Raw genomic sequence first — 23837 nt, forward strand, 5'->3', positions numbered from 1 at the left:
TGCTTCAGTGCAGCATCCAAAAACTACAATAACTATTGTATTTGAAAACTTTAAAAATGTATCTTAATCTTTCTCCCACCTTACAGAAATGACAGTCTCCTCTCTGGTTGTTATGGCTAAATTTTTAAAATATCCATGGAGAATATCAGTCTTTCAAGCTACAGATATAAAACCCCCAAATTCTGACACTGCCAACAGGTTTTTTTTTTTCCCCACAGCGTTTACTTACGTTTTGATTGCAAGAAGTACCCAGGAAGGAATAAAATATAGTAACAGAATGAGAATGTTATGATTTTTTTTTAAATCCTGAGTTTGGGGTGGGGAGAGAGAGAGAGAGAGAGAAATATTTTGCACTAGAAAAAGTGTAATCTGGAGAGACAGAGGAGTTGAGAGTGCCCCTTTAAACTGCAGGACTACAATTGATCTCTGTATGTTTTCTGATTTTCGTCCCTTTGAAAGGGGAATGAGAGCCAGGATCATTGGCTGTACTGTGGAGCTGTCACATCCTCATACTGAAAAGGTACACTGCAAGTGAATTTAAAACGTTTTTGGCTTTCTATTCCATATTGCCAAGAGCTTTGAGACCGATAAACCAAGTAAATGCTTTATTTAGGGCTAAGTGAGATACAGATTCCTCCAATCTGACAGCGTTTCAGCCTCCAGAGTGAGGAAGCAGCAGAAACAGAAGCAGCAGAAGCAACAGCAGTAGCAGCAGCAGCAGCAGCAGCAGCAACAGCAGAAGTCCCTACTGAAGTCTAATAGAGGAGACTTGATACTAGTTCATTCTGGAACTCCGCCTGGGATTGTGCACTGTCCAGGGTCCTGAAACATGAACCAAACTGCCAGCGTGTCCCATCACATCAAGTGTCAACCCTCAAAAACAATCAAGGTAGGATCTGGTTTTGTTTCTTCCCTCTGCTTCTGCACATGTGTCTTCATTCATCTACCTAACAGATGGGCATTGAAATATCAGGGTACTGACAGTGGACATACCTAGTTGATTTGAATTTGAATTGAAGGTTGAATTGCAATAAAGCATTTGGGTCTGTTTGCATGTGTATGTAGACTGGAAAGAATACTTTCCACTGAACACTTATTTCATCATGATGCCTTTGACTTTTTTTGACTGAGAATCTATCAGTGGTATATTTTCAGAAGAAAGTTTAGTGAGTGTCTAGAAGAGTTTCTAGTGCATGCCAATTTTCTTGGTAGAACCGGTGAAGAATTTGCAAACTGCTAGAAATAGATACCATCAAACCGATTACAAATCTGATAAAAGGATTTCATTGTCATATGAATTTTGGATCTCTTATTCTTTTTCAAAACAAAGCTCATCCTTCAATTTGAGTGTTGAACTGGTGGTTATACTAAAGAGATTATAGTGAGAGAAGATGAAAGACTAGAAAGAATATAAAACCACATGTCCCTATGTATATCACCATGTAACTCAAAACCAGTGAGATGATTGGAGACACTCTTCAATGCAGGTGTTTTTTTAAATTTAGGCTTTTCTGATAGCACATGGTTAAAGGTAAAGAAGAAACTCACATTCACTCTTCTGTCTTAGTTTCAAGTTGTGCTTATATCATTCTCTCTGTTTTTATTTGGGAAGCTCTTACTTCCAAGAAGACTTATAAATGGCCAGGTTTCCACTCAAAATTTACTCTATTTTGTCATTTACTTGAATTATATTATTATCTGTGTGTATATTTTGCATCTTGAAGGAAAGCGATGGATTCGTCTCAAACTCTTTTATGAAAAAAAAAAAAAAACATGATACCCTGACAGGTCATCTTGGTTACTGCAATCTCTCATTAATATACAAGTATTTACCTTTTGCTGCTATTCCAGAATTTGAGGACCCTGACTTTTTATGATTTTACATTATGTTTTAGTTTATGTCTCAGGCCTTTAATAATATTGCCTAGACTGTAATTACAAAATAAATATAATTTTCAACAATGTCTCTTCTTTGCGAATTTACCTACCCTTTGCCAGAGTCTTTCGGTGATAGATAAACTATAAACTAAACATGTTCCTCTATTTATTAGCAGTTACTTTTAAAAGCAATGGGGTTTTTGGGGTATATCAAATGATGCACAATTAGACTCCCATCATACATAAACATAGGGAGTTAACCGAAATCATGCAGAACTCATATTCAGATAATTTAAAACATCTCTAATGGCAAAAATATGAAAATCTTTCTCAGCATTAGATTTTCTGTGCTGTATCTAAGTTTAGAAATTTAAAAGATGTTGACTTTTGGATATAAGTTTTCCTCTATGTATCAGTTTCCCACATACATCAATTATATAAGCATATCACCACTGAACAAAGCCAAAATAGTAAACAAATGTTACTCTACATTAAGATATATAAACTCTAGTGGGAAATATGTGTTGAAGCCTAAAGTGGGATAGAGTTACAAACTGGCTGTCTACTGCTGAGTATGTCTAGCATGCCATAACATAACCAGTGGCTTTCTGTTTAAGAGTTTGAGGTCACAGGAATCAAGCATTTATTTTCCCTTTTCTTTATTGGGTAAGCACAAATGACTACTACTTTCTGAGACTTCAAATCACTTTCTTTATTAGTGCTCTGGCATTGACTGCCCTCAAACAAACTATGGAACAAAAAAATGTGTCTAGTGTGGGGATTTTTACATCATCTTGCTGATCTTGCAGATGCTCGTTTTTACTTCTAACTACAGCCGTGGAATTGAAATGAAAAGCATCATAAAAATTGGACAACCCACCACTTAGCAATGTATTATATTAATGGCTTAATGAAAGAATCTTGAATCAAAGCTCTGGGTAATTTGGTTAATTGTACAAGTTAAATTCTTTTGTGCATCCCACTCCCAATATTGCTCTGGGGAGCAAAAGATGCTTGTGATGTTCATAAAGTATATATAGTTGCAAGCACTGAACTATTAAGGGAGCAATTACTTGAGCATTTTCCAATTTGCAACAGTAAAAAGGGATAAGTGGAAAAGCTCTCTTACTTCAAATTGTGTGCTCAATTATGAAACATTTATGGCTTTTGGAATTTATACTAAAAATGGCTATCTATATTTAGGTAATGCATTAGCCTATGAACAAAATGCAATAACAATATAAAGAAAAGTCCTAAGTGAGAGGGTTTTGGGAAGCTATGGGACATTGGAGCTCAAAATACTCTTTGAACTTTTAGAATTTTAGTTTCAAGCATGGTTGTTTAGAGTTAATTTTTTTCCTCACTCTTAAAGTTGCTATCTGATAATTTTAAGTAACCCTCCCTCATGGAATCTGGTTGGCCTGCAGATAATAATCACCCACATTGAGGATCTGGAAATATCCAGATACTTAATAACTTGAATATTACTCCATTTTAGAAATTCTAAAATCTCTAGAGACTTTTTTCCCAAAGCTCAGTGTAATAACCTTTAGAGAACTTTTCCCCAATCAGTATAGTAAATGCTGACTGTTTCTCCTCTCAACAGTTAAACTGCTGCTAAAAAGAATGCAATGGGAATGGACAAAAATGAATTGCATTGCTAAAATAGCTGTAAAGACCAAAAGTGTGCAGGAAGAGAAAATAGCTGTTTGTGTGTGTTTTCTTCTCCACTTGAAGTTCAAGAATTGTTGCAGTCTGCAGTGTGTCAAATTCACCAATTGTTGCCAATGAAGATTGTTTGTGGTCATGATGGTGTCAGAGTTGGAAAAGAAGGAACTGGAAGAAGTCATAATGGAACAAGATGCTCAACAGTGTTCAGGTTGCTTGACACTTTTTTGTCATTCTGGCCATTCTTTAGCTCAGCCAGTTACTGACACACTTTTCCTGACATACTTGGGCAGGTATATTTCTATTGTCAAAACCAGTAAGGGAGAGAAAAGGGAGTCAAATAAGGGTGCCAATTGTGTTCTCAGATCACTTTGGGTGAAATGCTGAATGCAATTCACTCTGAAAACTTTTCTCTATTTCAGAGCATGTACAGGAGTAAAGCTTGTCCCGACGTGATTACAAATCTTACTGTCAAGGTAGCAACATTCGTTAAAAAAAAAATTTTACTCTGAGATCTATAATGGAAAGTTTTAGGAACTATCTGGGAATGCTAAATGGAGAACAGATCTTTACATTATTATAAATGTGATTTCTGAAGAATGGCCCCCACCATAGGCAGCAAACTTGATTTTTTCCTTCACTGCTATGGCTTCTCTCGGCTGCACTGAAAGTAAATTAAATCTTTCAGCCAAATCTCCGGTCTTGGTTTACTTCTTTTGCTAGTGGAATTGCAAACTTAGAATTTTGCCTCTAAAATGTGCGGAGATTTTTTTCTTATTTCTTGCACATTTGATTATCAGTCTAGCATCCATGTGTGTCTAAAGTGAGCAGAGGAAATCCTCCATCCTTCTTGAAGTTATAAATTGTGAGTAACTTATCTGGGGTGGTGATTCCCAGATCAAAAATTATATGTATTATATTTTATATAGTAACTCTGGAATACAGTACACAGTATTTCTTTACCCTTCCCATTTAGTGACCAGTCTTCTTCTTTCTCTTTCCTTTTTACAAGACCTGTCTGATTTATTTTAATACCGCCTTCACATCCAGGTTTTCACTTCCATTTAGAAAAGGGTCTCAAGGTCTAAAAGTTCTAGTTACTTCCCACATAGTCGTACTGCAAGTTTTTACAAACTATACTTAAAGAAATCTTTAAGATTTTCATTGTCTTCAGAGTACATCTTGAGCTGGCAAACTTTTTCGTGGTGACTTTTACTGCTTTTTACATATTGTAATATTGATGAGTCATTGTGCTAATAAAGACTTTTTCCCCCTTGCTACTTCTAATCCACAGCCTCAGCCAAGTGAGGCATAGGATACAGAAGACAAGGGGGTAAAAGAGGATGAACATTTTATCATAAGTATATATTGTTAAATCTGTGGGCTTGGAACATGGTGGTTAGGAAATAATTTCTTTAGCAAATTGGTATTTTGGTGTGTGACATTGCCATAATTGGGATGATGAGATGGCATGTAACTACAGCATTGCAATCTCACTTGTTGATTCTATACCCCTAACCTAAATGCTGGACACCAACAAACTTGAATTTTGCATAGTACTTGAACTAGTATTGCAAGTTATTCTTAAAGGGTATTTCATAATTAAACATGTAAATTATATCCACAAAAATTTAGAAATACAAGGAATGTTTAAGAACAAAAAGTTCACCTCTTTATGTCATTGCAATATGCAAAATGGAAGATTCTCCAATTTCACTATTACAGCATATGAAATTCTAAGTGCAAAGATTGTTACATACTTCCATATTGTACCTTTTGTAGAGATTCTTCTTTGTCCTAATCCTAGGAAATGTAGTCATAAGGAAAGAAAAAGAAACTTTATAAAATTATGATCTCAACATAGAGTCATACACATGAAAGAAAGAGTTACCACTGGTAACTCTACAGCAACTGAATTCACCAGTGTGAGTTCTGCACTTGGATTTAGCAAGGTACAGATTTTCCTTCAGCATTAGGATGAGTCATTCCAAGTGGTGATAGATGAAGAATCAAAAGAAAAAGCTTACAAAAATTAGAAATGAGGATATTGTATGTGTGTGAGAGAATATTTTTTTCTCTCTTAGAAATGGTCTACAAATTTTTTTTATTACTCTGACATAGCTTCCTTATATGCTTAAGGCAAAATCACAGCCTGTGATAAACATGAATAGGACAGTCTGCTAATGACAAATTTATCACCATTAACAATTTCTATGTATAGCCAAGTATTTAAATTTTAAATAATTATATGACAATTTTATTTCAAATTACTATAAATTCAGCTGTTTTTAAAATGAAGCATTAGAGTTTCTTCTTCTTTTTAATAAAGAGTGACTATGTAATAACAATTGGCCAGCTTCACATTTTATAACTTATATCTTAATAAAATCAAAAGTTTCTTCTTTATTTGACATTTATGGTGTTTGAATGTCAACTTTTACTTTTAAGAAATATTCTCATATAATTTTGAGGTAAATTTGAACAGTTTTAGAGAAAATATTTAGTATTACTTTATTTTCTTCTTGAAAAAGTAATTTGTTAATAATTTTCTAGAAATTTCTGTTTTGGTCAGCTACTGAAGACATTCTTGATGATAAATTTGTGATGGCAAATTACTAATTCTCACTGAAAAGACATTATGGTTCTACAACTGAAGCATGGAATTAGTAAGCTAAGGTAGTGGTTCTCAAAGTGCGGTCCCGAGACCAGCAGCATCAGCATCTCCTGTGAACTTAATAAAAATGCAAATTCATGGGCTCTACTTAGACATACTAAATCAGAAACTCTTGGGGTAGGGCCCAGCAATCTGTGGTTTAACAAGCCCTTCAAGTGGTTCTGATGCATACTGATGTTTTAGAATCACTGAACTAAAGGATTATAAAATAAGACACAACTGTGCTATTGTTAACATGTAAGAATTGTCTGTGTTTGGGTATCACAGAAGGGGTCTGAACAACTTCAGAATAATACTTAGGGTTATTAAGTAACATGAATTCTGTGAGAGCCAAAATCCCATCGTTAGGTTAATCTCTTTTATTTCTCACAGGGATTACTTGATACTATGCCCTACACCCAGTAGACATTAAATGTCTATTTGCTGATTATTAGTGATTGTTAAGGTCATTTAGTAGAGATAATGCTCTAAGAGGACCTAAATAATATTTTAAGACCTTACTTAATAGGCAACCAGGTAAGAAGCCTTGCTTTTTGTATTAAATTCACAGAAAATTTCCCGAAGATGTATACTGGCATTTTGGCTTTTGATGGTTTTGTTCTCCAATCTTGGTTTGGGGCCATCTGGTAATCAATACATTTTGGTAACTAGCAGGATTTAGAATCATACTAATTTTTTGTCCAGAAATCATGCTGGACAAATGTCTCCCTTCTTGCCAGCTGTATCTGAAAATTGTCAAACAATGGTAGGCAGGGATATCATCACATTAGCCTTTCTCCTTGTCTTCATGGATGTTCTTTGGTCTTTATATCTGTGCCAGCATGACTGGAAGTAGTACATAACTGGAACAACATGAGTCATTGTGAACAAAGCTGGCCTTCGACGGACAGACACAGAATAATATTACATTAACAGAACCAGATTTAAGCTGAGGGATAAGCTGTGAAATAAGGAAATGACTTCTGAACAGGCTTGTTTCTAGGAAATTCTTCATAGCACTCTGATGTTCTTCTTTGTTGTTTACAGTCACCATTGGGAAGAAAAGTAAAATGCACACAGCTTTCGCTACTACCTGCAAAGGGATATAAGGCAGATCAAATGACTTTTTCTTTAGAGGGGCATCTTTAAGTTGAGTTCTCACTCTCCCTTTACCACATGAACCACGTGGCCTTCGGGAAGGCAATTAACCCTGTTAAGGATTTTCCCCTCTAACAGAAGGGCAATAAACTTAAATTATCTCCCCAAACAAAAATGCTATGTAAGTGCTTTGTATTATAATTTCTTCTAGTAGCAATTTTTAAGGATATGACATTTTCATAAAGAGTTGTATAGTGAGAATCAATTTTTATGACATAAAAGCTGAGAATTTTATTTGCAATTATTATTAACTATAATGATGATAAAAACTCATTTTGAAGTCACCAGGGGGATGAAAAGTATCTTCTAATATTGTAGTAACATCTGCAAGATATCATCATAGACCTTTACCAGGAAGATAGGGAAAGAAAAAGATTGGATTCAAATGTCATTGAAAGAAATGATTAATTCAATTAAAAAATGCAGTTACTTATCCCAGTGCTGTGCTACCAAAATGGAAGATACCTGGTTAGCCACATTGATGATACATATGGTTGCACTGAGGAGGAATTTTATCATGGAATAAATAGAGTCTTCATATTGTCTCTGTGCTTCTAGACTTCCTATTTCCTTTGCCTTACATCCCTTTCCCATCCCCTAATCCCCCACCCCCACCAAAATGGTTCTTTTAGCAAACTCTTATTTTTGCTGTAAATCTTATGCAGAATTCTCTCAGTGAAAATTTTCTCACAATCTCTTAGTCAGTTATGTTCTTATCTAATCACCTATGTTCTCACATAGTCTTCTGTACCTCTTTAATAACAATTAGTCTTCTGAGTTATAATTATCTGTTTCCATGCAAGTCTCACTACTAGCTATTAAAGGGCTCTTTTATTTTATTTTATTTACTTTTGTTTATCTCGGTGCCTATCCCAATATCTGGTACATAGCAGGTGCTCAGTTAATATTATTTGAATAAAAGAACAGTCAAAGAAAGCTATAAATTCATTTCTCTTCCCAAGAAATTGTGGTTTGACTTTTGAGTTCAGAAATATACTGGTCTTTGTTGACCTAAGCAGAACTAAACCTGTTACTTTGAAATATGAAAACAACATTTGAAGGAAATGACAGGGTTCTTCATTCCTCAGGGATTGTGAGAACAGTTTGCTATTTCTTTTGAGGATAAGTGTCTTCTGTAAGTAAAAAAAAAAAAAAAGATTTTGCATTATGAACACTTTTCTACATTAAGAAAATCTTGTGTCTAAACAGAGATAACCCCTGTCATTCTGTTTTGGAGCTTGGGTTAGTATAGCAGACACAAGTTCCTGCTGATTTCAATCGGCAGGGCTTTTCAGGGGCACTGTTTGTTCTGGCACTTTAGTGAGGCATTTTCTCATCAGAAACCTTAATTTCCAACATGAATCATTGCTGACGGACTGAAAAACACCACTTCTCCCAACTCTGGTTTCCAGAATTTTTCCCTAAGAAAAATGAGTTCTGCTGCATTTTAATGGAAAGTAAATAACATGAACCTACTTCTTGTATTTAAAGATCAGCCCTTTATTGAATTTTTTTGGATACAGTGAAAGAATTAGGACAGACAGACTATGCAAGGGAGGCATTTTTGATTAAGGATGGGCAGCTATGACAAAATTTTTCCTTTAGGTATATCCTCTGAAGGAACTAAAATAGAATGAAGGAACAAACTCAAGAACTGTTGTTGGTAGACCAGTGAGCACAGCATGGTGTGAGGAATAGAGCACTGGATGTGTTCTCTCATCATTTCGGTCATTCACTATTTCATGAAAGAGAATTCAAATGTGAGTAGGGTGATAGCTTCTGTTTTTGAAGAGCGTGCCGATGATATAAATTAATACAATTACAATGTAAAGCAGAGTGTTAACTGGGATAAATACAAGGTTGGTAGGAAGGGGAGGCATTCATCGGCTTTCACAAAACCCAAACCAGAATTCTGCATAGGAGTTAGACTGATAAAGAAAGGAAAAGAAAATAGTTCAGACACAGAGAAAATGTGCAAAGTTGAAGAAAAAAGGTAATGCAACTGTCATGAAAGCATTTAATCATTGAGACCAACTAGATGACAGAGGGCAAATGATTAGGAGGGGTGTGAAGTGAGGCTGTCAATGCATAAAGGGAGGTGGACTTTGTGTTATTTTTTCAGAATTTGGCTGTACTCTGACAACAAGCTTAAATGCACATGGTACAGAGACAACATCTTGGGATCTAAATTCAGGACCCAGTTCTATGACCCTGGGAAACACTCCTGAGGTTTGCATCTTCAAGTAAAATGTAAAGATGGTAATATGTTCCTGGTCCATCTTTCAGGATAATCCAAATATAAGATGTTATTATTAGCCAGACAGGTTTTACAAGAGGTAAATCTTAACAAGAACAAAAGGTTTGTTCATTAGCTTCATTTAGAAAGGTACCACCCACTTTCTTGAAGGCTATTAATAGCTTAATAGATGGTCTTTAAATACTAATTTAATGGTAACCTTCTAATCTAAAAGTGTCTTTTTTGACTAACGCCAATCATTTAGCTGTACCAAAATTTTCCTCTTTAATATTTGAAAATAATATACTGACAATCATTCTCTTGCATATTGGTTGCTGATTCATTATTTCAACAATGCCTAGTGATACATGAATGGCTTCTGTTAATAGCATTATGTATAATCTCAAAGAATACCTAGAAATTTCAGGTGTAGAGGTGTGATGATCATTTTCTTCCTCATTCTCCTGATTACATATACTGTATGTTGTCTTTAATAAAAATACATTGTGTTTTTTAAAAGATCGGTTCCAAGGGGTTGGGGGCAATCTCTCTTGATGGTTCACACCATTTTTCAGAGGATAAAGGAAAAATTAAAGTACATTTGATATACTGTATTTCTACAACCATAAAACTTTAAATGTTTCTTAGAGATATCCTAGTCTAGACCCTCACTTTACAGACAAGAAAGCTGAGGATTAGAAAGAAAAAATAGGCAGACGTGAGCATTGTCCATTCACTCCTTTAAAAAGGAACTAACTTACGATCATGGTCTTTTGAGGTCTAGGGTAAGTTAAAGAACATGTAGATTTTATTAATTGAGATGCTTTTCATTGTAGCATGAGAAAATAACAGAAAAGTTTAAATAAATTGGCTAAAAGAATAAGAAATTATAATTTCACAAACTGAAAAAGTTCTACACTTCCAGAGTCAGTTAAATTGATGCCCAAATATCACGACCTAGAACCCAGGCTCTTTGCATCTTTCTGCGCTTGTTTTTTCAGACTAAACTCTGTCATGGTGACTACATGGTTTCTTCAGTTCCATAACTGGCCTGCAGACATGACAACTGACAATGTCCAGTAGACAAGGAGTGTTTTTTTTTCTTTGAATTTCTTTTTAAGAAAGAGTACCCCACAGATTTTCCATCAACTCTTGTTGGTTAGAACTAAATCCTGCACCAATTCCTTATCTATCTGCTTGATGATACACAGGGTTGAGCCGAGAAAATAAAAAAGTAGGTGATACAAGTAAATATTGGATTCTTTTGGAAACAGTCAGGGAGATTGGATGGTTTGAAGCTAGAAAACCAAAAATACACACCACAGAGATCAACAAAATAGATTTTAGAATCTGATAGACATATAATGTCCACCACACTGTGAAAGACAGGCAATGCCATGATCCAAGCACACTTTCAACAAATGTGTATTAATTTAAAATATAACATTGTCCCTGATTGCCTGCCTTACAGCAGAGGCTTTTTTGATCACCTTTGAGCAAAAGGGCGGGTAGAAAGAAGTTTCGTCTCTGTTCTTATTAAATGACTCAGTATCCAGTCAATTTTCATTGTGTTTTCTTTCTTTTATTTCTTTTTTTCTTTGTTAACATGTCCTTGGACTTTCTTCTATTTGCAGAGCATGAAACAAAATAACGGTGGTGTTCCTCATCAGATAATTAGGGTTCTCAGGGCCTATCACTATTACCTCTTCTCTAGTACATCTAGAGACTTAAACATTCAGGAGCATGTTCTTAAACCTTCGTTGTAACTCCCAAATTCCCTCAGGGTTAAGGAGTAACATGAGGATTGTGGTTAGATGAGCAACAGTTGACACTGTGATGACTGGGATGAGCATGCACCCACCTAAAGACATACCAGAGTAAAATCCTTACCCCTCCAAAGAAATACCTTGATCTTCGACTTTTGTTTGCTATATTTACTATCAAAACCCTTGTATTGAATGGTTTTATTTTATGAAAGAGCCTTTTAAATTCTGTATTCTGATATTTTGCCTATCCATATGTTAATTCAGCAAATGTTAATTGGATATGCAATAGATATTATGCTGCACAAATGAGGACACCCAAAAGGTTAAGACATAGCCTTGTCTTTAAAAAGCTTACATTCCGAAGTCTTTTCTCTTCTCTGCTTGCTTGGGATGAAGAAGAAAAGCAAGAAAAAGTAAATCATTGATGACCATAGCGTATGAAAACTGTCATGACAGGGGCAAGAAGAATGCACTTTGTGACAGCAGAGAAGGGACTCCTCACTCCAACTCGCAGATGAGTTTGGATCTTTGAACTGAGACTTGATGGGCAAGCAATAGCAACTTGACGAAGAATCAGGAGAGAAAGAATACTCCAATGGTGCCATATGTGAAAGTACTCAGATAAGGGAGAGTATCACCCCCACCATCATTGCTGTCATCATCATTGTTAACTCATCACTACCAATGTTAAATGCCCAAACCATGATACTTTTCTAGCTACTTTTATGAGATATCTCTAGTCCTACAGTGACTTAGTGGTAATTATTGTTCTTAATTTATAGATAAAAACATTAACTTGCCCAAGGTCACCCAGACTGTAAGAGGTGGAGATCATACTTGAGTTCAGATAAGCATACTATAAAACCAAATCTGACTGTTCAGGCTTTTTGCCTCCTATTTGAGTGTCTCCTAACCCTCTTAGGTTTCCACCAGCTCTAAGGAACTAGTTTTTGTTACCCAGGGTCCCCTGCTGCTTTAAGCCTCTCAGTTAAAGTTTCCTGTTTTCTTTCATGAGAATGCTTCCTGTCCTTCCTTTTTATCTGCCTAGTAGATACTGCTCCTCATTTGGGCTGAGTTCCCAGGGAATTTGTCTTGGAAGATTTATCATCCCCTCCTTTCCAGCCTCAGGAAGAAAACTTGCTTTGTACTTTCTTCCCCAACACAAAGAACATCACATTTATGTCTATTTATCATTGTTTATCTTCTCCCTTCACCCTCTTTCCTACTGTGTCTACCTTCTACTATATATCCAATCCACAGTTAGACTGCAAGCTCCTGGAAGCAAAGGCCGCCTCTCATTTGCCATTATGACTTCAGTGTCTAGCGTTTTTCTTGACACGGAATGAAGGCTCAAAAAGGACTTGCTAAGTAAATGAGTGAAGGTTGTCCAATGTGGGGAATGCTATGTTACTGCTCCAGAATATTCTTTTATAATATTATTGTTTAATTTTATTTGATATATAATCAATCACATGGCTTTTATTTCAGAAGACTATATTGCTATGAAAAAGGAAGCTAAATATATTCTTGTTTTTTCAAAGGATTTTGCTCTCTCTCTCTCTCTCTCTGTGTGTGTGTGTGTGTGTGTGTGTGTGTGTATGTGTTTGTGTTGGGGGGTGGTGGCATATATATTTAAGACAATAGGATAGAAGAGATAAGAGTTGAGTTTTAAAAATGTAAATAGAGGCCAGGGCCAATGGCTCATGCCTGTAACCCCAGCAATTTGGGAGGCTGAGGTGGACAGATAATCTGAGATCAGGAGTTCCAGACCAGCCTGGCCAACATAGTGAAACCCTGTCTCTACTAAAAATACAAAAATTAGCCAGGTGTGGTGTCACATGCCTGTAGTCCCAGCTACATGGGAGGCAGAGGCAGGAGAATTGCTTGAACCTGGGAGGTGGAGGTTGCAGTGAGCAGAGATCGTGCCACTGCACTCCAGCCGGGGTGCCAGTGTGAGACTGTGTCTCAAAAAAAAAAAAAAAAATGTAAAGACAGCTGAAGTTGGCTTATTGCTAAGTTATTTCATTCGAGTTTGGCTGAAAAGGTTTAAAGTGATTTCAAATGTGAAGAAGTTACTTTTTTCCATAATAATAAGAAAATATCTTCTAAGCACTTACTCTGTGCCAGAAATTCTCATACCCAGAAATTCATTTTTTTAACCATATTCCTGCTCAGTAAAGTAATGAAAATCAACAGCTAAACACCTGATCTTCATCTAGCCCTCTGTATTCAGTATTTTTTCTAATATTTCAGGATAGGCTTTATTCTCATTTTAACAAAAAATGTTAAGGGCTTAATTTTTTTGAATACAAAAGAGGTAAAACTGGGCCCACTACCCAGTCCTGCTTTGACTCTTTAGTTCAAGCGCATTGCATCACACCACATGGCAATACTGCTTATGAAAATATCCAACTTGAGGGTACTTCCTTCTAAAACGTATAGGTACTTAACTATCCAAGCAATCACTATATGCTGACAGATGGGTCTGTTCAAAGTCTCACGTTTCTACAGTCATCACCCCACTTGAGTCCTTAGCATGTATTACTGATGGAGACTGTGAGGTGAGGCCAACCTGGAAACATCAGAACTGGGAACTCAGAGCTCAATGAGGCAGGAGAAACAACAGAGAGTCCAGAAAATGCATCTAATGGGAATATTAAGCAGGTCATAACATAGTGAGACAGCCGAGGATCTGAGAGAGACGGAACATTGAGAAGTAAGGAGAAGTTTGCACAATTCTGGATGACTGATGAATTTAAGTCCATTTGGACTAGTGACCTCTTAACGTTAGAGGCCCAGGCAGAGGCATCTGTAGCAATCTTTGCTTAGCCAGGGTCAGTGGTAAGAATATTAACAATAGCAACTACGTCATAAATATATGTAGGATTCAAGTATTTGCAAAACATTTGAGATTTTTTTTTGTATTGAATGTCAACCACAGTCCTATAAAACACACGTACTTATTATTGACAAGATATGATGAAATAAAGCAGAAAATGTATGTTGTTGAAATCAAAATAGCAGCATATAATGAAGTATACACACACCATATAGTTTTATAAATTACAACACATTTTGGAAAGGCAACTGCTTAAGAGAGTGGTTGTGATTACACATACAAAATGTTTGAGGCATTTAAAGTACTGGGCTGAATTTCCCAGTCATTAAAATGGGCATAAGGGACAGCGTATGTTCTAGAGATCACTAGAGTACAATAAGCCAAAGGCGGATATGAAGCCAGCATAAAGTGGAGCAAAGATAGCAACAAATATCGTATTACAGTGTGTGTGAGGTCTATTCTTGGCCACTGTGGTTATGGAGTCCAAGTTCTGCTGTCAATGGCACAATAAGAAAGCCACAGACAAATGTAGAAAACAGTTTTTAAGAGTGACGTGACCTATGTCTGATCTAGCTCCATCTAGAGAGGTTCAAGAAAGAGTCTGAGATGAGTTTGTGGAATAGACCAAGAATAAGATCAAGGAGGGTAGACTTGAGTACATAAATAAAAACTGAGTTCAATCTTAATATTCAGAAGAGAACAGATCCTGTGTCTGTTGTATGTTACACAAACTCTTTTGGTCCGTATGAAAAAACTACATCCATTTGGTTTCACTTGCTCTAACTTGGGATTTCTCAACCTCGGCACTATTGACATGTTGGGCCAGACCACTCTTTGTTATGGGGCCGTCCTGGGCATTGTAGGATGTCTGGCAGCATCCCTGGCCTCTACCAGTCAGTAGACCCCTCCCCCAGTTGTGACAATGAAATGGCCTCAAGATGTTGCTAGTGTCCTCTTGGGATCAGAATTAACCACTGGCTTAAATGGTAACTGCTGTTGCAGGTGAGGAACGTCTGGGACTAGGAGTAAGTCTGGGTCATTCTGGTCTCATGGTTTCTGTGAATTGAGAGCCACTGTAGCAGTCTATTTTGGGGCCTTTCTGAAACTGAAGATGGTTGAGCCACCCAAAGGACACTCAGAGGATGCAGTATTTGTCAATCAGGATTTACAGATGGAGGAATTTGTGCGGAGTGTTTGTAGACTGCCCCAAATCACATGGACGAATTGATACTTCTACCCCTGGGATAACATTCTATACCCTGTCTCTTTTCTCCATAGCAAGTGGTTTTTATTTTATGCTTTGCAAAGCCCCAACACTTGGGTATTGAGGGAGAGGCAAAGCAGGAAGACACTCCTGCATTTCTGCTCCTATCCCTACTCTTGTCTTGGCCAAAGTAGCACAGCTATCAGCATCCCATGCTGAGGATGGTTAGTGTTCCTTTTAAACAGTAACAAATAATGTTCTCTGAATTATCCCTCTATGCCTGCTTGGAACAGCAGACCAGTGTTAACCCAGAAAGCAGCACAACCATATTCCTTATGTGCTGTTGGAAGTCTGCTTTCAAAGGTAAGGCAGGCTGAAGCTTCAGGGTAAATTTGAAAATCAACAAGGTAGAAAGATACAGGACTGAGACTCAAAAAGATCATTTCGTCATCCATTCCTTGTCTCTTTCCAGAAAAGTCATCTTTTTGCCTCCATATTTCCTTCTTCCAGGCTACCCTGTGCTATTCTGCCAGAGTTTTTTTTCCTGGCAGAGCCTTAACAAATAGTACCCCATTCTTGAGAATCTGAATTCTCATCCTGATAACATCTTGCTTGGCAATCTTCAAATTCTATATTAATCTAGGAACTTCTCACTCTACCCTTTTTTTCATAAAATAGGAAACCATCTCAGGGCAGGAGAAACACAACCTGGTCATTCACATCTCCCATATTTGCCTGTCATGAAATCTAAAATCCTACATTTTGAGATTGACTTTTTAAAATAAAAAGGTTGAGTGCTCTAGTTATTTTCTCAAAAGCAGATGAACTTGAAAATTTTGACATATGTATATTTTGTCAGCCAAAGACATACCATCTATTTCAGGAGGCAATATTATATCTTTGCTAACAATGTGTGCCTTGGAATCAAACTGCCTCAATTCATATTCCAGCTCACCACTTTTAGCAATATTATCCAAGGCAAGTTTTCAAAATCATCTGAACCTTCTTTTCTCATCTGTTAGATAGGATATTAATGATCTCTATATTACAGTTATGGCAATTAAATGGCGTGATACGTGCAAAGTATTTTTTAAAATACTAAATTAATATCCAGCTACATTGTTATTACTACTTTATTCTGAGGGGTCATTGATAAAAGCAAATGCACTATTGAAGAGATCATTGATAAAAATCGATACAATATTGGAGGTATTCTTGTCCAATTTCACAATTATCTCTGAGTTATTGGGAAACAGGTGTTATAATAAATAGATCAACAAAAATATAACTATAGTAAGGCAAAATAATGTGAAATGAATTACAAAGACTAAATCACTCTGATAAGAATCAAATTCTCACTGTAGTAAGCCAGTAGAATTTATGTATTAGACTTTTAAAAATGTGATTTGCTTTTATCGTAAAAAAAAAAAAAATGTGATTTGCTTTTGTCCCTATTATAAACCTAGCCTTAAGTGGATTTGTAGGCTTCTAACAGAATTTGTGCCATCTTGTTTGACTGTTACTTATAGAGGACTAAAGACTTCTGAAAGAATTTTGCCTTATGTATTAAAGAAAACTTTAAAAAAGAAGTCCTCATGTGTTACTGAAGGTTATACCAAGTATTTGATACTTTAGATATAAAATAGTTTTATAAAATTTGGATAAATTAGAATATTTACCTAAATGTCTTCTGACACATATTTTATTATATTCTTAATCTGGGAATTAGAAAGAGGAGAATAATATAGGAAAATTGCTACTATCTTTGTCAATTGAGTAAATTTCTAAAAATGTTAAGGAATGTGTAACACAAAATGAGCTAAAGAATTGTTTGTAGAATAAGTGTTGAAGACATTGGGTTTGTCATGGTTGCCATTCCCTTAACATGCATGTTTTTTACAGTTACTGTGACCTCTTGTCCAGCAGGACATTGACATGCAACATGTACCATGTGCCGTTAGAAGTCGTAACCAGTGACCTGGCTATTATGCCAGGACAGATTTTGTTCTATGGTACTAAATTGGTACATGTCATACATGCTACATGAGAATGTCAGGGGTAAGAAATATGTTACATTTAGAAAGATCTATACAAGGTATACTTACAGAGACTGGTGTCAAAAAATTTTGTGAGACTTGCAAAAATCACATATTGTTTCCTTTCTTCTTCCCTGGCTTTTCCTTATTCCTTAATACATGCAAAGCCGATGGGGTCAGTTTGGGATCTCTAAGGGAATTATCTCTTCTGTATTAAAAGTGGCCTCATAGTGAGCTATATTTTATTCAAAAACTATAAAAACAATTTAAATTAAATAACAATGAATAATCATCTAGTTTATTATAAGGAATTGCCATTTGTATGCTACAGTTTGACTATAGAATCTTTGTTTCAATACTTATTTTCTTATTTTATATGTGACTTACTCTGTTATTTTAATGTAGCTATGTTTTTTATTTTTCTTGAGTAGTAGTAAAGAGGGTTATGTCCTGTTATCATGGTGACTGACCCCTGCCATCCATTCCTGGAGAACTTGCTTGGCTGCTATGGTTCATGTGGTGACAGGTTATTCCTTGGTGGACATGAATACAGAGGGTACAGTGACATTAAAGCCCTTTTCATTACCTGAAATCTTCTTACAAACTATCTACCAAAGTAGTTATTTTGTCTCAACTGGTACTATGAATGCTATGTTAGACCAAGAAAAATGTCTTCCATTTTCTTCTACAGATTATAACCAGCAATATGCTGAGATGATAATGGGGCCAGATATGAAAACAAATAGAGTACTTTACTTTCTGAAAATTATTCCATTGCAACCAAATGCATTTGGGATGATATCTATCTATCTATCTATCTATCTATCTATCTATCTATCTATCTATTCTAAGAGCCTATGTTTGTATTCAAATGTCTGGTTTTATTAAAAAGTATTTTTGGAAACTGAAATGATCAGTGCTAGTAACTCTCATTCCTTTCTTATGTTTTGGTATAGTACTGACTTTTTACAATCTGTAGACATTTTATATATAATTTCAGATTAGCTGATATAGCTAGGATTTAATTAAAACTATCTCCTCCCTACAAAAGAAGCTCCTCTGTCAGAACTGTGATAATTCTGAGTGCATGGTTTAAATGTGCCTATTATAACTGCATGGTTGAAAAAAAGTACTGAGTAAATTCTCAATTTAAACAGGATAACACAAGGCATACATTTAAGTTATTTATGACACAAATTTTTTCAAGTCTCCATTTTATGGAAAATATAGAATACCGTACATTACTTTTATTTATTCATTATAGGACTCTTTTAGGTCCTTCTTTACCTACTGTAAGCTTTGTAGCTTAGTTTGTATTACTTTCTGTATATCAACTAATAAAAATGCGTATTTTTCAATAGACATGAGGCTTTCACTAATTCAGAATGCCTATTTAATTAGTACAAATTAGAGATTATGTTTTTCTCTAAACAAAATGCATTCTTATGTCAATTAAATGAGAATTTTTGATGAAATGTTTCCTAACAGAGAGTAAGTAATTGAGATATAATTGTTTGTAGATGAAAAATAACTGCCACATTCATGGCAAATGTGAGTTTAATGCAGATGATTTTCATGATTATGATGTGTTTTATGCCGCTTTTTATACCCACTGTTTTGGAAGCATTCATAGTACCAGTTGAGACAAAAGCATCTTAATGTTTGTTTTAGTGCTTGGCAACAAATATAGTCTATAAAATATGTAGTAGTTAATATTAAAAACACATGCCAGATTGTAACGTAAAGAGGTTATTCAATCTCTTTAAAGTCATCAATTTGAAGCTTCATCTGAATGAGTTAGCATTTGGGTTCCTTATGATTTTCAGCAGGTGAGCTGTGAAGTTAGGAATTGCCTACCCTCCACAAGCCCCCATTGGCACAGCCCCCAGTCTCTTAATGAGCTTGCCTCATTGCTGAGTGAGCAAAACATTCTTAACAATGTTCCTTTTGAGCCATCTTTGTGGGAGGGAGAAATAAAAAGAGGCACCAAGCCTGCAAATTCTTTCCTGATCCCATTGATTCACCAGGAGAAAACAATTTTGTTTACCATGCTTGCGGTTTTTCGAGGTTGTCTTTACTTAGGATTTGATTACCTGTCTTTATCCACCAATCGGCCTCTCGCACACACTCTCTTGCACCTAATAATGACCAGCCTCCTTTTCAAAGGAAGTAATACAGTTCTTCATCATATTGCATTACACACTTGACGGAATAAGTCCTAGAACACCTTAAAAAAGACACAGTAATGTTTTGCTGGTGTAGAGGGTCTGTTCTTGGGAGACAAATGTTTGCTTTTCATGTTGATCAGTCATCTACACTTAAAAGCCTCCTAATCTGGGACACGTTAATTAAACAGTCTGGGGCTCAATGTTCTCATCTGTAAATTGGAGGATTAGAAATAATATATAGAAGTACCCTGTACATACCAAATATGATAGAAGATAGCTTCAACCTTTAGCTATAAGATGAATGGAAAATGAAAAAGAGACAGGTGAGCAGCTGGGCGTGGTGGCTCACACCTGTAATCCCAACACTTTGGGAGGCTGAGGCAGGTGGATCACGAGGTCAGGAGTTGTAGACCAGCCTGGCCAAGGTGGTGAAACCCTGTCTCTACTAAACATACAAAAACTAGCCGGGTACGGTGGCATGTGCCTATAATCCCAGCTACTCAGGAGGGTGAGGCAGGAAAATTGCTTGAACCCAGGAGGCAGAGGTTGCAGTGAGCCGAGATCAGGCCATTGCACTCCAGCCTGGGTAACAAAAAGTGAGACTTCTTCTCAAAAAAAAAAAAAAAGAGAAAAAGAAAAAGAGACAGGTGGAGAGAGGGAGGGAGATGAGAGCTGCGTGGAGCTGGAGTGCTGGTTAAGAGGTAGGAGTTAATGAGGCCTCGACCAACTAAGAAGTCCCCCTGCTGAATTGAGAAGTGCAACAATATTCATTCAGATTCATCATGGTTGAGAGCAAACTGGAGCAGAGTGTGCTGATGTCAAGAAAAGGCTTGACCAGGATGATCAATGAAAATGGATATGAAGCTTTATTGGAACGAGACAGGTAATTTTATTTTTTAAAAAATACACACTGAAGTTTTAGAATAATTTTTACCGACAAGTTGCGAAGATTGTACAGAGTTCCCATATATACCAACATACTTTCTTGTATTTTTAATATTTTACACTACTATAGTACATTTGTCACAATGAGAAATAAAGGTTGTGGTATATTAATATTAGCTAAATGCCACACTTTATTTAATTTCATTAGTTTTTCCCTAACCTCCTGTTCCAAGATCCCCTCTAACACACGACATTTAGTCATTATTTCTCCTTAGCCTTCTCTGAACTATGACAGTTTTTCAGACTTTCTTTTTGACAACCTTGGCAGTTTTGAGAAATACTGGTCTCTTATTTTATAGAATGTCCCTCAAGTGGGTTTTGTCTGATGTTTTTCTCATAGTTAGCCTGGGGTTATGGGCTTTGGGGAGGAAAACTTCAGAAGGGATATACTACTATTCAGTTCATATCTTAACAAGGGTATATGCTATCAACGTGACTTACAACTGATGCGATTAACATAGATCACTTGGCTAAAATAGTGTCTCAGGTGTCTCCACTATAAATGCCCTTCCCCCACTACTTCACCACCATACTCTGTCAGCAAGTTAGTAGGCACAGCCTACCCTTACATGGTGGCGAGTTATTCTCCATCTCCTTGAGAGGGGGCAGGTATCAGCATAAATTATTTAAACTTATTCTATTCAGAGATCTGTGTCTTCCTCTTCTCCCTCCGCCTGTTGACGTTATCTATTCAGTCATGTATTCATTCAGTCACTTAGCTCCTGCATACCTGTAGCTTACCCCTATCTTTTTTGTTTTGTAAGCATTTCCTTACTTTATGACACCTTTGTAAGCTCCAGAATTATGTTCCATATTCCTTGCCTTGGCCCTAGAATCAACAATTTCCCCAAGGACTCTGGTTTCTTTCACTGAAGAATGGTTTTTGAAACCAAGATTTTGGTGCTGGGTGTGCTGGTCACTACAGGGGAGTCATTGTTTCTAGGCCTTCTCAGTGGACAGAGCTAGGAAATCTATGTGTGTATACTAACCCATGTATATATATATATCTATAATTATTTCAATATCCAGCCATCTGTATCCATATTAAACTTTTAAACATGAGTTCACACTGATGTTTCCTACTAATACTGTACCACATGGATCATTCTAGTCTTTCTCCCTTGCTTGTCTATAAACTCCCATTTCAAAACTAAGAAAATTAGATCTAACGATTATTGATTCATTTACTCGCTTTTTCCATCCAGGTATATGTATATGTAGAATGACTTTCAGGATTGGTAACTTACATTCCTTTGAAAAAGAGCTTTACCAACTAGAGGACAGTGCTTATGTGCAGTTCCTTTGGCCTTTTGTCTTCTGCTTTTCAGTCATTTCCAAAGCTACTTAGGTCAACAGTTCTTTAACCCACCCTCTTCGGTGAGGTTATGTTATATATTTAGCATACAGTTAGATCTTTTTGTCCAAGTATACATCGCATCCTGGGATCGCTCAATCTACTAGTTATTTTATTTTAAATTTGTATTCATTAAATTTACTCTCTGTTCTGTAAAGTTCTATGAATTTTGACAAATATACAGTGTCATGTATTCATCACTACAGTACTATGTGGAATACTCTCACCACCCTAAAAGAATCGCCTGTGCTTTTTAACTAGTCAACTGTCTCCCATCCCAAACCCCTTGAAATCGCTGATCACGTTTCTGTCCATATATTTCTGCTTTTCCGAGAATGCCATATGAACGAGATGATAGATTATGTTGCCTTTTCAGATAGGCTTTTTTTTTTCGTTTAGTAATATGCATTTAAGATTCATCCACATTGTAGCATAGGTTAATAGTTCATTCTATTTTATGGCTAAGTAATATTATCTGTGCATATGTCAATTTTGTTCATCCATTCACCTTCTGGAGAACTCGGTGCTTTCAGTTCTGGGTGATTATGAATAAAACTTCTAGAAACATTCAAGTTCAGGTTTTTGTGTGAACATAAATTCAAGTCAATTGGGTAAATACTTAAAAGTGCAACTGATGGGGAATATGGTAAGTCTATATAGCTTTACAAGAAACCAAAAATCTGTCTTCCAAAGTGGCTATACCATTTTGCATTCTGACCAGCAATGAAGAAGAATACTTCGCCAGCACATGGATATTGTCATTTTTTAAAGATTTCAGTCATTCTAATAGCCATGTAGTGATATCTTGTTGTTTTAATTTGTAGTTCTCTAATGACAGATAATGCTGAGCATCTCTTTATGTACTTATTTGCTATCTGTATATCTTCTTTGGTGGGGAGTGCGTTCAGTTATTTCCCCTTTTTTAACTGGGTTATTTTATTTTCTTATTGTTCATCTGTAAGAGGTTTTCTAAGGGAATATTTCAGGCCAGGCATGGTGGCTCACACTTGTAATCCCAGCACTTTGGGAGGCTGAGGCAGGTGGATCACCTGAGGTCAGGAGTTTAAAACCAGCCTGGCCAACATGGTGAAACCCTGTTTCTACTAAAAAAAAAAAAATAGAAAAATTAGCCTGGCATGGCGGTGGGTGCCTGTAATCCCAGCTACTTGGGAGGCTAGGCAGGAGAATCACTTGAACCCAGGAGGCAGAGGTTGCAGTGAGCCAAGATAGCACCACTGCACTCCAGCATGGGTGACAGAGTGAGACTCCATCTCAAAAAAAATAAAAGAAGAAGAAATATTTCAGATACACATCATTGATTAGATAATTAGATATGTGAGTTGCAAATATTTTCTCCTAGTCTGTGACTTATCTTTTCATTTTCTTAATAGTATCCTTCACAGAACAAATGTTTTAATTTTTGATTGTATTTCTATCCTCTTCTTGTGCATGACTATATCCTCTACTATACAGAACCTACTTTTAGAGCAAATCGTATTCATTTCTGTTCCTCTTTTTGTCCATTGGCTGGGCACGGTTGCTGTAACTCCAGCACTTTGTAATCCCAGCACTTTGGGAGGCCAAGGCTGGTGGATCACCTGAGGTCAGGAGTTCAAGACCAGCCTGGCCAATATGGCGAAATCCCATCTCTACTAAAAATACAAAAAAAAATTAGCTGGAAACAGTGATGTGCCCAGTTACTTGGAAGGCTGAGGCAGGAGAATCACTTGAACCTGGGAGGCGGAGATTGTGGTGAGCCAAGATTGCACCACTGCACTCCAGCCTGGGTGACAGAGTGAGACTCCATCTCAAAAATAAATAAATAAATAAATAAATAATTGTCCGTTATATTGTATTGAAAAGAACTGCTATATGTGGCATGATACCACTCATTATGTTAGTTTTTCCCATTCTCCATAAAATGACTGCCAT

The 23837-nt window shown here is 36.3% G+C and overlaps 1 protein-coding gene across 1 annotated transcript in view; it reads left to right on the forward strand.

Moving 5' to 3' along the window:
• The first annotated feature begins 362 nt into the window (after nt 1-362).
• DPP10 (dipeptidyl peptidase like 10) overlaps nt 363-23837 on the forward strand; it is a 1408189-nt gene continuing 1384714 nt past the window's right edge. Inside the window, exon 1 of the mRNA XM_064382830.1 lies at nt 363-889. Within this exon, the coding sequence (XP_064238900.1) occupies nt 830-889 (60 nt within the window). The 5' untranslated portion in view covers nt 363-829. The remainder of the gene's footprint in view (nt 890-23837) is intronic.

This window comes from Aotus nancymaae, unplaced genomic scaffold, assembly GCF_030222135.1.
Source record: "Aotus nancymaae isolate 86718 unplaced genomic scaffold, 86718_ANA_hifiasm-v0.15.2.pri h1tg000029l, whole genome shotgun sequence".
Taxonomy (NCBI): Eukaryota; Metazoa; Chordata; class Mammalia; order Primates; family Aotidae; genus Aotus; species Aotus nancymaae.